The sequence below is a fragment of the Pecten maximus genome, chromosome 2, assembly GCF_902652985.1.
Source record: "Pecten maximus chromosome 2, xPecMax1.1, whole genome shotgun sequence".
Lineage (NCBI taxonomy): Eukaryota > Metazoa > Mollusca > Bivalvia > Pectinida > Pectinidae > Pecten > Pecten maximus.
This window is the reverse complement of record NC_047016.1, coordinates 41,120,218-41,135,819: the sequence shown is the minus strand read 5'-3', so window position 1 is coordinate 41,135,819 and position 15,602 is coordinate 41,120,218. Positions and strand designations below refer to the sequence as shown.

Below are 15,602 nucleotides of genomic sequence, written 5' to 3'. Positions count from 1 at the left end.
GTCTATATCACAGGGCCTTGAAATGTTCCTATGACACAAAATGAAAAAAAAATTATCCTGGGGTTCGACCCCTAGATCACTAATTGTATGACTCAGAAAGGATAAATTGGGCAAGGACTGATTACTGAAAGAGGAAATATGTGATCATATCAATAGTTGTACTATATGTTTTACCGTATACTTTGACAATCAACATTCAATATTATCGAAAACACAAAGTTCCCTTTTTTTGTGCCAGTATTATTATTGTTATTATTTCTTTTTTTTAATGGAAACTTTAAACACCTTATATATACAGCTGAAATTGTACTTGCTCAAGTTACTCATTGATTTCTAAGGGAGATAATCCTACGTGTCTGGATGAAATGTAACACGACGTTTAGCTATGATACTGAGTATGCTGGAGAGAGACATTTAACTGGATATTTCTGTTCATATCCAGTATTCTTTAGGTATAACACAGTCACTTTTATACCAGGATCAGGACTGACCGTAGTTACGTCACCACACAGGAACCGCCCATAGGCCGTCACCAGTCAACAGCTAGGTAGGTATAGAGATACAGCAGTTATCTCCCTTGCATTGTCACGGAGCTTTTGACCAAGAACTACTGTAAAGAAATTGTAATCGTACTATGTACACATATATTTATATATTTGTCAAAGAATAAGCGTTTATATAATTCCCCCTGTCTCCTTCCTTTCATATCATCACAAATAAAGGGTTTAATAATGTTCAGATTATTGGCAGTAAAATATATTTCTTCAGTTCAAAAGAAAACAAATATATATAAGCCAGTTGTATATCATTCTTATATGAATACCGTATGCCCATGTACTGTAAAATGCTAATCATTACTCATTACTGACTCATATAACTAAGATATATATAAAAGGATCTATCTTAGAGCACACACTTATCATCGTGTATAATTAACCGCGTTATATTAGTTGTATTATGGAAACCCTAGCTGTTTCAAGATGTAGTTTTATTTGAAAAAAACTATTTTGTTTTTGTGTGTACTCAAATTCTGTTTATATTTTAATGTTATGTCTTCTGTTTCACTTGCACACAGTGTGTGGAAAGAGATGATGGCACATTTGAGAAGTAAAGCGACAGAAACGTCTGATCAACGTGACATTTCTGAGGAAATTTCGACATTTGTATTTCTCGGTCTAACTGGCAGTGCCGTTCTTCCATTGAACCCCAGCATCCTGGAGATCAGTTTACTGCCGATCGAGCGGTCAGATATTCTTCTGCTGGCCGGACAAGGGCTCCCAAGGTCACTCAATAGACTGACCATGACCTTCAAACCCCATAGGTCACCGATACCTATAAGAGTCATGCAAAACACAGGTACTCTAATACCCCTTTTTTAAACAAAAACCTGTCTACAAAGACCGCTTTTCACTGGTCCCATGGGTGGCATTTAAAGTCACGTGTCTACATACCTTTCGAGGTGTGCCACTTTTTTAACGTTTGGTATTTCTTGAAAGGCTATAATTTATAAACTGTAAAATCGTGTATTAGCAATAAGAGCAAGACGGGGAGGCGATATACAAACGGTTTTGAGTTATTTAAAAAATGTTTTAGACTCTTGAATTTCGGACCAATTATAAATAAAATAAAATTCTAGAGTAAAAATTTGAAGATACACAATATATCTTACAATGCATTCAGATGTATAGTTAAACTATAAATACATTTACGAATATTTTATCAATACTGTTAATTTATTTATCAGTGTTGCTATTTTTAATTTTCGTCACAATATTTTAACTACAGCTGTTTCGTCCTTCTAGGACTCGTCAGTGTTGTTATGGATACCATACAGCTGTTTCGTCCTTCTAGGGCTCGTCAGTGATGTTAGGGATACCATACAGTTGTTTCGTCCTTCTAAAGCCCCTCAGTGTAGTTAGGGATACCACATACAGCTGTTTCGTCCTTCTAGGGCTCGTCGGTGATGTTAGGGACACCATACATCTGCTTCGTCCTTCTAGGGCTCGTCAGTGATTTTAGGGACACCATACAGCTGTTTCGTCCTTCTAGGTCTCGTCAGCGATGTAAGGGACACCATACTGCTGTTTCGTCCTTCTAGGGCTCGTCAGTGATTTTAGGGACATCATACAGCTGTTTCGTCCTTCTAGGTCTCGTCAGCGATGTAAGGGACACCATACTGCTGTTTCGTCCTTCTAGGGCTCGTCAGTGATTTTAGGGACATCATATACATCTGCTTCGTCCTTCTAGGGCTCGTCAGTGTTGTTAGGGATACCATACAGCTGTTTCGTCCTTCTAGGTCTCGTCAGTGATGTCAGGGATATCGAGCTGTTTCGTCCTTCTAGGGCTCGTCAGTGATGTAAGGGACACCATACTGCTTTTTCGTCCTTCTAGGGTTCGTCAGTGATGTTAGGGACACCATACAGCTGTTTCGACCTTCTAGGGTTCGTCAGTGTTGTTAGGGACACCATACATCTGTTTCGTCCTTCTAGGGCTCGTCAGTGAAGCTAGTGGCTATATGATGTTTTAGGAACATTTGTTTGACCGGCTATGTCTTTATAAAAGCATACACGTTGACTTTGGATGGAACTTGAGATTCAAACGGCAGCTATGAACAGTAAACACAATTAATATGACTTATACGGATTTATTTAAGTAATTAAAAGAGCCTATTTGATGCTGTTTAAAAGGAATGAACATAGCAAGAACACTGTTGTCGAGACTGTGGTGGTTGGGTCTTTTTCATAAAACTTTTTTACCTCAAACTCAGCAGCTGATCTAGTTTTCTAAAATAAATCTCGTATATTTAGAGTTTTTCATTGTGCCTAAGAAGAACATTTCTGATAACTAAAATAACTTTCTCTTTGTGCTATAGTTGTGTGATATTATTCATAACTGTTATTTGAATTTCAATATCAAACAGAATCAAGGCGCGTGCTCATGCAGAGTCAACTGCGGTCAATTAAATGCTCCAATTGTACACTGTATATTATAGATATTTGTGAGCAAAACGGCATGGCTGTTTTGTAGAACATCTGTGAGTTTCGAAGCTTCTCCCTAAACATGTATTTTTCGCATGCTTTGCCAAAATAAACAAACAGCTTTGCAAATTAACATTACATGTCAAAAGTAAGGTCCATGGTCAGCTATGATACATACAAACAACTGTCAAGTTAATTCTGTTAAAACATACCAGAGTTGTGGCTGACAAGCTTGTAGGTAAATTACTGGATATGCTATTTAGTTCTCCATTCATGAAAATAAACCAGGCCTAAATTAATTAAATGTTAATATAGGAACTCAGAGTTTCATTTACCCATCAATTAATTAAATAAATTATAGCTATTGCGTATTAAATCCATGAACAGTAAAACCACATTGACTCAAATTAGGCTTCTTTCTTTCAGAGTTACTGGACAGTTCTGTTGAGCACAGTCAAGTTATTTGTGCCGAAGACGTAGCAATCATAGAAAAATTTATCGAACGTCTTCCCGGGCCAGTTTGTCTGATTTCGTATTCAGCAAACATATACGATTATAGGGTCATCAAAAATGAACTTAACAAACTAAATCGGAACATTAGCAGAGATGGGCTTTTTTGTACAAGTCTGCGTAAAGCCGTTTGTGAACTGCGGCCGGAACTAATCTCTCATGAACTAAATGATGTATATAGAGAATTGTGCAACGGGGAGGAACCAGATTCAACAGAATCGGCGGAGGGGACAGTGCGTATGCTCACGGAGATTGTTTCTCACCTACCCGGGGTTATAGGATGGATGGATCTACACAACGAGTTATTTTAATGAAAGTATCATCCAATTTAATGTGACGCACTACTATTTCAGTGACAAACTACACGGAACTGTTATAACGTGAATCCACGCTTCCTGCAACTCCAAAGTACAAGGGTTACGTTCTCTTTACCTTATCTCTTCGTCTTGTTACTACCACCTCTGTAGCTGTTATTTGCATATCAATTAATTTAGTTCCTAAACACGCTGGGTTGTATATTGTGTTGTTATTGTTAACGTTTTGTAAATGTTTTTATAGGACCGCATGGGTTGTCCCTAAGGTTGCTTTAAACAACTCCAGATTTTGATCAAATCTGTTTGTGGGTGGCAAAATTCAATTATTTATGTAACTGCCCATTTCAGATACATTTTAAAACGCTTCATGCTCAGTATTCGAAGGTGATGTCAGATAGAGGATGACGTAAAAGTGACGTCAGAGGATGACGAAACATAACGTCAGATAGAGGATGACGTAAAAGTGACGTCAGATAGAGGATGACGTAAAAGTGACGTCAGTTAGAGGAGGACGTAAAAGTGACGTCAGTTAGAGGATGACGTAAAAGTGACGTCAGATAGAGGATGACGTAAAAGTGACGTCAGATAGAGGATGACGTAAAAGTGACGTCAGTTAGAGGATGACGTAAAAGTGACGTCAGTTAGAGGATGACGTAAAAGTGACGTCAGTTAGAGGATGACGCGAAGCTTGATGTCATTTTGAAGAAATAAATATACTTCATGATGACAAACAGTTTGGCAGTAAAGTTTAATATTCCAATAACTTTACAAACACACAACTCCGTATCAGTGGCACTCGTCTGTGTCAGGTATCAATTAACATTAACATTAATTAATACATACGACTCTATTGCTTGTTGAAATTTTGAATTTATTTGATGTTGTGTTGATGCTGAATAAAATATTGGTATAAATTATCATTTTAACGTTTGTGTTATTTATCTATTTACTGTTTACCTGGTAATTTTCGCCCCGTTTAATTTTCGCCATTTTCACCCTTTGAAGATAGGGCGAATTAAAGATGAAAGCGAAAATTCAAGCTGAATTGAAGGGATTATAAACCATAGTACATGGGCCAAGTGTAGTCGGATCAAAAACATACCCTCTTACTTTTCAACTGTAAAATAACTTGCTTGGCTTAGTATTTGCAATTTAAAAAAAACGAAACATTGTAAGTGATTTTAAAACCAAGTCATTTGTTAAAATTATGTAGTCTGGTCATGATAAAAATTCAAATCAAATTCCTGCCATGGAGAAGACAAGTTTTATTCGTTCACCGTTGTGGCTTCCATTCATGTGCATGTACAAGTGAACAAGAGAAAATCCTGGTCAGTCATTAGTCACGGCATGATGAACTTACAATTGATCGTGCTTGCTGATGCATACCCGTTACTACTGCAGTTGTGTTGATACTGAATTGATATAATATTAATATGAATTATGATTTTAACTTTTGTGTTATTCATCTATTTACTAGTATTTATTTATTCATTCATTTATTGGTATAAAGAACACTTTCTTGCCTGTCACACGAGGCGATGGTCGTTTTATTGATGAAATAAACGACAGTTTGTGATATCAAGATCATTTCCATTTGACATCATAACATACATAAACATATTAGAACATTTGGTCTTTGGTGGTAACACAATATATGCCACACATGGTTCCAGATATATAAGCCCTAATTCTACTCTGGGCTAAATAGATTTGGAACCATGACCAAACCCGAAGCTCTTCACAATAACATTATACAGTTGTTGACTGGGGTTGAGGGCAACAGATGATTTGTTGAACCCGAAGACAAACTGTTGCCCTCGGGCAACAGTTTGTGTGAGGGTCCAACAAATCATTTGTTGCCCGAAAACCCAGTCGATAACTATTTTGTTATACCCCAACAAATCATTGACGTCACGAATTGTAGGTGTGATGTCACTCCGGTCCAACAGCACATTTTAACAGTCGATTTTAACAGTTCTTTGGACCGCTCGACGAAACAGTTCATTTATTGGCATTTTTGTCAATAGAGTTTATATAGAAACTATTTTATAGGGGTATAAAAAAATGGTTTCGTTCACAGTTGTAAAATAAAAAGGTGCACGTGAAAACAAAAACTACTTTTTCTAATAACCGTCAAACTTTAAACGTGAATCACATGATGGTCTAGCTGTATGCACGTGTAACTGATCGGGGTGCCGGATTTGTCTAATAATGTACATATTTGTTAATCTTCAGTAAATAGATTTATCATAGTTATGTAAATGAGTGTATGGGTAAGTCCGGGTCAGAGTTCAGCACGTGCCGCATTATTGGCACGTGCGATAGGTAGTCTTAGGACAGTGATGACACGTACAGGTGTCTGTGTTTGCCTAGCCATTGTACTATACGCAATACGGACGTGTTTTCTCTATACCCTTATCACTTGGGTTCACATTGACATGTCTGAGAAGGAAAGTTTAGAGGAAATCATTGATTCTCATCCTGCTCCTCCAGCAAAGGAACCAGCCAGCAATGACGCTTTCCAGGCATTAGGCTTATTCACTACTTACCTGGATGAAAGACTAAAAAGTCTCCGTGAAGATATACGAGATGAGCAGGTCCTATCTGCTAATTCTTTCAAACGGTTGAAAAAGGAAAGAGAGGTAAAGTTCAAGTTTAATGGTAACCAGAAGCAATTTGAGTTTAACACAGAAGTGCTTGACGAACTTGAACTAGCAGAGAAAGCTGTTCATAAAAGTGACGCAAACTCTACTTTGTTAAGCCTGTCGAAAATCAAGACTCTTATTCATAAAAGAAACAAACTCATTCGTATTGCTGACAAATCTTCCTGTGGTTGGGATACCGTGAAGGAGTATGAAAGTGACGAGCTCGCAAGTGATTCCGAAGATGAAAAGAAAATCCGTCAGGCGGAATTTCGGGCACAACGCAAAAAACGAGTCCAAAAGAAATCTACTCCAGCAGCCGCGACTGGTGGACCCCCCGGGAAACTGTATGGCTCTCAAAGTATTGGCGGTAATCATTCTGGTGCTTTTCGTGGCTCCCCTCAGTTTCACCAGCATTCCAGGTTTCATCGCGGAGGGACCTGGCCTCAGTTCGGCGGTAGGGGGCGTGGCAGCCCCGCCCCCACAGACTTGTGCCATGCCTGTGGAGGAGTTGGACATTGGAGAGCAAATTGCCCAAAGATCACGGATTCAGCCGGAAAATGAAGACAATTCAGTTAAGTACCATACTCGAGATTTGTTTGATTGTCAGCTTAATGACGAGAATTATGAAATTTCAGAAAACCAGATTTCTCGTGATTCAAAGCCAATCTCCAGTGTTAAAGGTCGTTTGAAAAATTCGTTAGACTATTGGAAAAACTGTGTAGAAGCAAACGATTATTTTTGAGCGTTTTATCTGATGGTTATTTAATACCTTTTGTATCCACTCCATACAAGAAATGTAATAATAACAATAAATCAGCTATGAACCATTCAGAATTTGTAACGGAGGCTATCTTAGAATTGTTACAAGCAGGGAGTGTAGTTGAAAAGTTTGAAATTCCACATGTTGTAAACCCGTTGTCCGTGTCGGTTAATGCCAGCGGCAAAAAACGTCTGATTTTAGATCTGCGTGAAGTAAACTTTCATGTTTGGAAAGAGAAAATTAAATTTGAAGACTGGAAAACAGCTATGGATTACATCGTACCGAACGGGTACATGTTTAAGTTTGATTTGAAATCGGGTTATCACCACGTGGACGTTCATTCTTCTCATCAAAAATATTTAGGTTTTTCATGGGTCATTGACGGGAGAATCAGGTATTTTTGTTTTACTGTTCTTCCTTTCGGTCTTTCTTCAGCCCCGTACATTTTTACAAAAGTGCTCCGACCCCTCGTTAAATTCTGGAGGAAAAATGGAATTTGTATTGTTGTGTATCTTGATGACGGATGGGGTATACGTTTAGATTTTGACACCTGTAAAGGTCATTCAGATTTCGTCAGACAGAGTCTTGTATTTGCTGGTTTTGTAGCTAATGATGGAAAGTCTATTTGGCAACCCACGCAAAGATTAGAATGGTTAGGGATTAATTGCGATTTGGTTATCAACGCTACATCAATTCCTATAAGGAGGCTAGATAGTCTTACTCAAGTTCTTAGGAAGATCTCTACCCCCGGGTGTGTGGTGACAGCATGTCAAGTAGCTAGTGTCACGGGCAAAATCATATCCATGTCCCCTGTCTTGGGTAATATAACTCGATTGATGTCTAGGTATTTATACAGGTTGGTCGAGAAAAGGTCGTCTTGGGATTCCGCTTTCGTGATAGACAAAGATAACGAATGTTGGAGTGAAATGATGTTCTGGCTTTCTAATGTTAACTCTCTCAATTTGAAGTATATAAGCAATCGTATCCAAAAAAGTAAATGTGTCGTATACTCTGATGCGAGTAGTCATTCTTGTGGAGCTTATGTAGTGGAAGTTGACAATGCAGTATTTCATCAAACTTGGTCGTATGAAGAGTCTCTCAAAAGCTCAACTTGGAGGGAGCTCTATGCTATTCAGTTAGCTATGTCAGAATTTCGAGATATATTGAGAGGTCAAATAATCACATGGTATACTGATAATCAAAATTGCGTCAGAATTATTGAGAGCGGAAGTTCGGTGTTAGAGCTTCAAGTTTTAGCCTTGAAAGTTTTCCAGTTAGATATCTCTCTTAATTTGTCGCTTAAAGTTGAATGGATCCCTCGGTCTGACAATGAGAAAGCTGATTACATCAGTAAGATCATAGACTATGATGATTGGGGTATAGCAAAAGATTTTTTCGAGTTTTTGAATGATATGTGGGGCCCACATACTGTGGACCGATTTGCTAATCATTTCAATTCTAAAACATTGAGATACAACTCAAGGTTCTGGTACGCTGATTCTGAAGCAGTTGATGCGTTTTCCCAAGATTGGTCGAATGACAATAATTGGCTTGTTCCTCCTGTATATTTAGCTCCTAGGGTGATAAAATACATGATAGATTCACCATCTTCTGGTACGTTAGTGCTTCCCAAGTGGATTTCGGCCCCCTTTTGGCCCTTACTTTTCGGTGATCACCTAGAAACCCAAACCTGTATAAGCGACATTCTTGTTTTCACTGAAAGTGACCGCATTTTCGTACCGGGATCACACAAATCGCTGTTTAATTCAGTTGATTTTAAGGGGCACGTGCTTGTAGTACGTTTTGATTATCAACAATAAGTTGTAGCCAGGTGATCGGTTAGTGGTGATTGTGAGTGCGTGATCAGCTAGAAGGACTGTGATTGGCTGACTCGAGATGTATATATTGTTGTGCGGCCACTTGGACATTGACATGAACCATGTATTGTTACAATTGATGCCACTTGGTTTTTGACTGAAAATGACTTTGAGGCCACTTGGCTGTTGAAATGAATAATTAGCTTTTTTGTTTGCTTATTTCATGAAAATATCATGAGGCCACTTGGCATTTGATATGAATATACGAGGATGCCACTTGGCTTTTGATAATAGTGTACATGTACACTTTTTAGATAATTGATGTTTAGAGTATATTTATTGGATTTACTCAGCTTGTGGACACATGAAGGTTAATTTGTTGTTGTTGTTTTTTTTTTTTATAATTTTTTAGTGGTGATCATAATGAAATAAATGTTGTTGATTAGAGTTTGTTTACACGTTACAGATATTTTCTCGAATGGTATTTGGAAGGAGCGTTCCTTAATAAAAGACGGTAGTCTACGTAGTCTGGCTTCTGACCTACACGACTTCGTGCTAAAATCAAGGGCAGATTCTACCAGTAAAGTTTACCAAAGGCGATTTAAAAAGTGGGTTGAATGGTGCAGCCTTTACCCAGAGATCACCCCTATTCCAGCCAAGGAATTCCATGTTGCGTTGTATTTAAAACAGATCGCAGAGTCTTCAAAAAGTTCTACTGCGATTGATCAAGTATTTTATGCTATCGGTTGGGCCCACGATTTGGCAGGATTGCATAACCCTTGTAAATCAGCGTTCGTCAATCACGTGAGAGAAGCTGCCCGCAGGCAATTAAAGACATCCGTTATTAAAAAAGAACCGCTTACTCCAGAACATTTGAAAAGCTTAGTCTCGAATTTTGCGGGTCATAGAGCGAATTTGAGTGATTTAAGGCTTGTAACATTGTGCCTGTTAGGATATTCTGCATTTTTACGTTTTTCGGAAATTTGTAATATTAGAAGATCAGACTTAATGTTTTTCGAGTCGCACATGAATATAAACATACCAAAGAGTAAAACGGACATTTACAGAGAGGGTAACACAGTTTCAATAGCTAAGCTAGATTCCCAATGTTGTCCTGTTTCTATGACACTTAGGTATTTGCAGCTTGCTGAAATTCCTCACGATTCTTCCGAATTTATATTCAGATCTTTGTCATTTTGTCCAAAATCGAACTCCTATAAATTAAGAGGTACTTCACCGTTATCATACACTAGGGCCAGGGAGGTGTTACTTGAAAAACTGTCAAGCATAGGACTTGACCCTTCAAAATTTTGTCTACATAGTTTGAGGTCTGGCGGTGCGTCGGCTGCGGCTAATTGTGGGGTATCTGACAGATTATTCAAAGCGCATGGTCGATGGAGGTCAGAAACTGCCAAAGATGGCTATGTGAAAGACAAGCTTGAGTCAAAATTATTTGTATCAAAGAATTTGGGTTTGTAACTTGATGTTAGTTCTTACAAAGTTCTATGTACATTTTAAGGGATTACATGGTAATAAACATGTTAACAGTGTATCCCGTTCTTTGTTGTCTGTACGTCCTCATATAGCTAGGCGGACTAACTCCCAGTAATGAGTTTGAGTTTATATGATAAATAATTTATGTTCGTTTGAGAGAAACGAATTAGAATATAAATAGATTTATCATAGTTATGTAAATGAGTGTATGGGTAAGTCCGGGTCAGAGTTCAGCACGTGCCGCATTATTGGCACGTGCGATAGGTAGTCTTAGGACAGTGATGACACGTACAGGTGTCTGCGTTTGCCTAGCCATTGTACTATACGGACTTCCCACCCACCCACCCCTTTTTGAATCGTCTGTGTCTACTTTTGTTTTCGTTCTGTGATTGTAGAACCTTTATTGGACGGACACAACATGGATGTTTGTAACATTCCGAAGTCGGATTGAAGCGAAGACACAATGGGAAAGTGATGGACTCTGTGCTTGTGATTTATTGTTATATCTAAAGTGAATAAAGTACGTCCTCATATAGCTAGGCGGACTAACTCCCAGTAATGAGTTTGAGTTTATATGATAAATAATTTATGTTCGTTTGAGAGAAACGAATTAGAATATAAGTCATAAATGCGACCGGTTGTATATGTGATTAACATTTAACATATAGTGACGTTTTAAGTTAAGGACTTTCATTATCTGTTGTGTTTATCTGGATATTCGTGCGTGGGTATACCGTGTTCATTGAATGATGGCGGACATTACAGGTGAGCTGATTACAGGTGAGGTGACTACGGACAACTCGTCTAATGGCCAGGTAAGCGCACAAACAAGCCAAATATATATTCCTCTGTCACCTGCTATTAACTTGTCTTCACATTTAGACAACATTACTCTAGAACAAGCCAGGAACGTCTCAACTCCTGTTCTCGGACCAAATCCTATATCTATACACGGTCCTGGTATAATCGTGTCTGTGAACAATTATCACCAGACAATTCGTCCCAAACAGACCCGAAGAATCTTTTTCAGTATCACTCGCTCGAGGTTGAAAACTCCAACTCTAAACAGAAATTATTTCCCTCTGATATTGACATCAACGACACAATTTATTGTGTGGTATCAAGTCCCATGTTCATTCATCATTTGATTCAAGCTTTAGTCCAACCGGTCGCCAACACAGTAGCATGTGTTTTACAACAAACTTTGATTAAGCAATTAAATCCTCAGATTGAACAAAAAATGACAAACTTTATAAACAATAACGAGAAAATGAAATCATTGCTAAACACCTGTGTAGAGGAGAAAGTCGGAGACTGTATTTAGAAGGAAGTCAGTCACTAAATTCGAAACAATGTTGAAGCACAAAAGTCTTCTTCAGGATAATGCAATTAAAGATTTATACACAAAAATCGAAGAACTAGAAAATAAGGTCCTAGTCCAAGAAGCCATTCTTGATGAACACGCTCAATAGACAACGAGTTGTATATGATGGTTATTCATCTAGTTTTAAAAATGTAAATTCTGGAGTCCCTCAAGGATCAATTCTTGGACCTTTTCTATTTTTACTCTTTATTAATGATCTAACTAATGAAGTATGTACCAATATAAAGCTATTTGCTGATGACACTTCTTTATATGTTATTGTAGATGATGACTTGGTAACTCCATGTATGGAATTAAATGAGGATTTAGAATCTATCAACAACTGGGCGACCCAATGGAAAATAATCTTCAACCCAAACAAAACTATAGCATTAACCGTAACTAAAAAAAAAACAGAAATCATCCAACACTTATTTTTGATAATCAGCCTCTGAATGAGAAAGATATACATAAACATCTAGGAGTCACATTCAATTCTAAAGGTACATGGAGCAATCATATCCAAGATATTTATGAAAAAGGTTATTAAAGATTAAACATTTTAAGAATGCTCAAACATAAAATTGATAGGAACTCATTAATTACACTATATTGTTCATATGTTAGACCAATTTTAGAATATTCAGATGCTGTTTGGGATAATTGTACTACTGCAGAGTCGAAATTACTTGAATCAATTCAAATTGAAGCAATGAAAATTATAACTGGGTTAAGAAGTGGAACATCTTTGGAACTCCCTTGAAACAGACTTAACTAGTGCTCCTTCACTGAATATTTTTAAATCTAAATTGAATAGAAATAGACCTTTAAACACTGATACTACTCATTTATTTAAACTATGCTCACCTAGAAAATTAAATATCATTCTTTGCCAATTAAGAAACTCTGCTAGCAACTTAAATTATCACAGATTAATAGATCATCTAATTCCAAATTCAGCCTGTTCCTGTGGTTATTATTCTGAGGATCTAGAGCATTACTACTTCTATTGTCCAAATTACAACCATATAAGGCACTTTATACATGACATATTTATACAAGTTGGTTTTATAGATATTAACTTATTAACATGTGGTAACTATGAACTTTCACTTGATCTTAACAAATTTGTATTAAGCAATGTAGAAAGATTGATAACTAATTCGAGAAGGTTTTAATTCTCTTTGAATCAATTAATTATATAATATTTCATTAATATGTATGTATATCATTATAATTGTTCAATAAAATACTCATCTTTCTCACCGTCAGGTAGGTGAAGCGCTTTTGCTTTACAAAATTTTGTATAATTATCTATCTTTTATATATATATATAATGTTTACGTATATAAATAAAAATATTTCCTGAACTTTTGATACTTTTCAACTATAAACTATTCCATTAAACTATGAAAAACTACTTAAAATATTACAATGATGTGTGTATGAGTGTATGAGTGTATGTGCAAATGTTATAAATAACCCTAATTATATAGTTCTATTGTTCAATTTGTGTAGATTCTATCAATATTATATTATCAAAATGTCATTTATGTGGGAGAAGACTGATATAGGCAAAGCCTGTTGTCAACTCCCTTTGTACTATAACATCTTGTATAATAAAATTTGTTGAAATGAAAACACGCTCAATATTCTCGCAGGACGTGTCTTAAGTTCCTAAATGTACCAGTCCCTGAAAGGGAAACTTCCATAACTTTCGACCCTCTTTCAGCTTTTCTACGAATTTGCCAAAAATCCCTACGTGTGAGGATTTCCGACAGCGACATATCCCGATGCCATATACTCGGGCCTATCAAGGATAATAAAACCACTGTCATTGCCCAGTTTGTGAGGTATTTCGACCGTCAAAAATATTTGAGTGCAAGAAACAGCTAAAAGGAAACAAAAATGGAACAATGGTTGTTGTAGCACTTTCCCCGAACCGTCAGAAGGTTATAAATGAACTTAACAAACTCCGCTATGAAGGACATTCATTTTGGACAAGAGAAGGAAACACGTTCGCAAAAAAAAATCAGAAACTGAAAACAAAGTCCAAATCCAGTCAATCGGTGACATCTCCACATATGTGTCCGATTATATCTACCAACCAACCAAACAAACAAAAGTAACATAAATCGTTTCTCTCAGAGATCCTATGACCGTACATACATAAGTGTAGTCAATGTTCTGTCATTACATAAAATAGTCGTTGTTTGAAATTACTTACCTGTCGTATGAAGCAGTCTATGGATCTCAGTGTTAAAGTAATTTTCACCCTTTTTATTTTTTATTTTCATCATGGCAAATTGGCATCTGGTAAAACATGATACTAATCCTACATTACACAGTGTCAAACTATAATGTAATCCCACAGTAAAAAATATGTAACATATAAAACATTTATCTTTCCGGTTTGAACTATGCATGTGAATCATCTAGAGCCACTTTCGGATAGACGTAATAGAAGAAAACTACAATTATCGTATAAGATGATTTAACTTCAGATTTGAAAAATATTCTAATGCCCCAATCTGTTGGTCAAAACATCCCCTATGCATTGAGAAATAGAAATTATTTTGTTATTCCTAACTATAGGCTTTCTAATACATATTCAACCTTAAAAAAAAAAAAAAGTTTAACTTCAGATTTTTTTTAAATTCTAGTGCCCCAATCTGTTGGTCAAAACACCCCTTATGCATTGAGAAATAGAAATAATTTTGTTATTCCTAACTATAGGTTTTTTAATACAAATTCACTCTTTTTACCTTCAACTCTTCGTCTATGGAACGAACTAGATTGTAATATTAGATATGCTCCTAGCTTGAGCATTTTCAAAAATGCTATTACGCCAAATATAAATACATTTAAACCTCCCAGTTATTATGGTTTTGGGGATAGGACAATTAATATAAGTTAAGGTATCAAAACAGTTCTCTCAAATATGACTTATTTCGTTTTAACCTGGTAGAAAATGCTGAATGTATTTGTGGTAACCCTTGTGAAATTGCCTTTCATTTTTTTCATTTAGTGTCCAAATTACGATATACAGAGTCAATTACTTTTTCTTAGTCTTCGAAATGTAGATACAGATGCAGCTATGAACTTATAGTTACTCCTATGTGGAAATGTTCATCTACCAGTAGACACTAATTTAATCATATTCAGAAATGTGCACAAGTTTATAAAAACAAGCAATATATTCTGTTCTGTACTTCCTGCCTTTTGACAAATCGGAGAACAATGTTACAAAGATGTTACAAAAATATTGAATTGGTAACCTTTACTCTTTATTTTGTCAAATATTGTAATTTTGTATTTGTTTTGGGAAAGGGCGTTGATAAGTTGCAAAAACCTGTGCCCAATTCCTTTGTACGTTTTGACAATAAAATATTTTGAATAAAAAAAACATGTATAGTATGTGTGGTAACCATAAATGTTATCAGTACAGTGGTAACTGACAAAATAATTAAACAATTTAAAAATGCATTTAAAGTGGTGATATGTATTAAGCTCTATGCCCAATGCTCTAGGGGCAATGACTGTCAATAAGTCAAATCCCGAAATATGTGACATCTCCATCTTGCGCATAGGGTCGAAGTAAGGAGTTTAATGACATCAGGTGATGTATATCATCCTATGTTGGGTTTAACCAGTCATAATATAACATGTTACGTCTCCTTTCTGAGCATTGGGTCGAGGGAAGTTGCTGCGGGTCTTAAAA

The 15,602-nt window shown here is 36.6% G+C and overlaps 2 protein-coding genes across 4 annotated transcripts; both read left to right on the top strand.

Moving 5' to 3' along the window:
* The first annotated feature begins 442 nt into the window (after positions 1-442).
* On the top strand, positions 443-4,699 carry LOC117322102 (three-prime repair exonuclease 1-like). Its single transcript, XM_033876858.1, has 3 exons — positions 443-547; positions 1,076-1,356; positions 3,405-4,699. Exons 2-3 carry the CDS (start codon positions 1,089-1,091, stop codon positions 3,797-3,799), a joined length of 663 nt encoding a protein of 220 aa, XP_033732749.1. The 5' UTR covers positions 443-547; positions 1,076-1,088; the 3' UTR covers positions 3,800-4,699.
* A 1,524-nt stretch (positions 4,700-6,223) lies between these two features.
* LOC117322101 lies at positions 6,224-11,073 on the top strand. Of its 3 annotated transcripts, XR_004531456.1 has the most exons (3): positions 6,224-7,019; positions 9,491-9,632; positions 10,914-11,073. XR_004531456.1 is itself a non-coding variant. In XM_033876856.1 (2 exons), exon 1 carries the CDS (start codon positions 6,241-6,243, stop codon positions 7,006-7,008), a length of 768 nt encoding a protein of 255 aa, XP_033732747.1. In that variant the 5' UTR covers positions 6,224-6,240; the 3' UTR covers positions 7,009-7,018; positions 10,914-11,073. The 3 variants fall into 3 exon arrangements, 2 of the variants coding, with proteins under 2 accessions (XP_033732747.1, XP_033732746.1); XM_033876856.1 differs by lacking the exon at positions 9,491-9,632 and having other exon boundaries at positions 6,224-7,018; XM_033876855.1 differs by lacking the exon at positions 10,914-11,073 and having other exon boundaries at positions 9,491-10,574.
* The last annotated feature ends 4,529 nt before the right edge of the window (positions 11,074-15,602 follow it).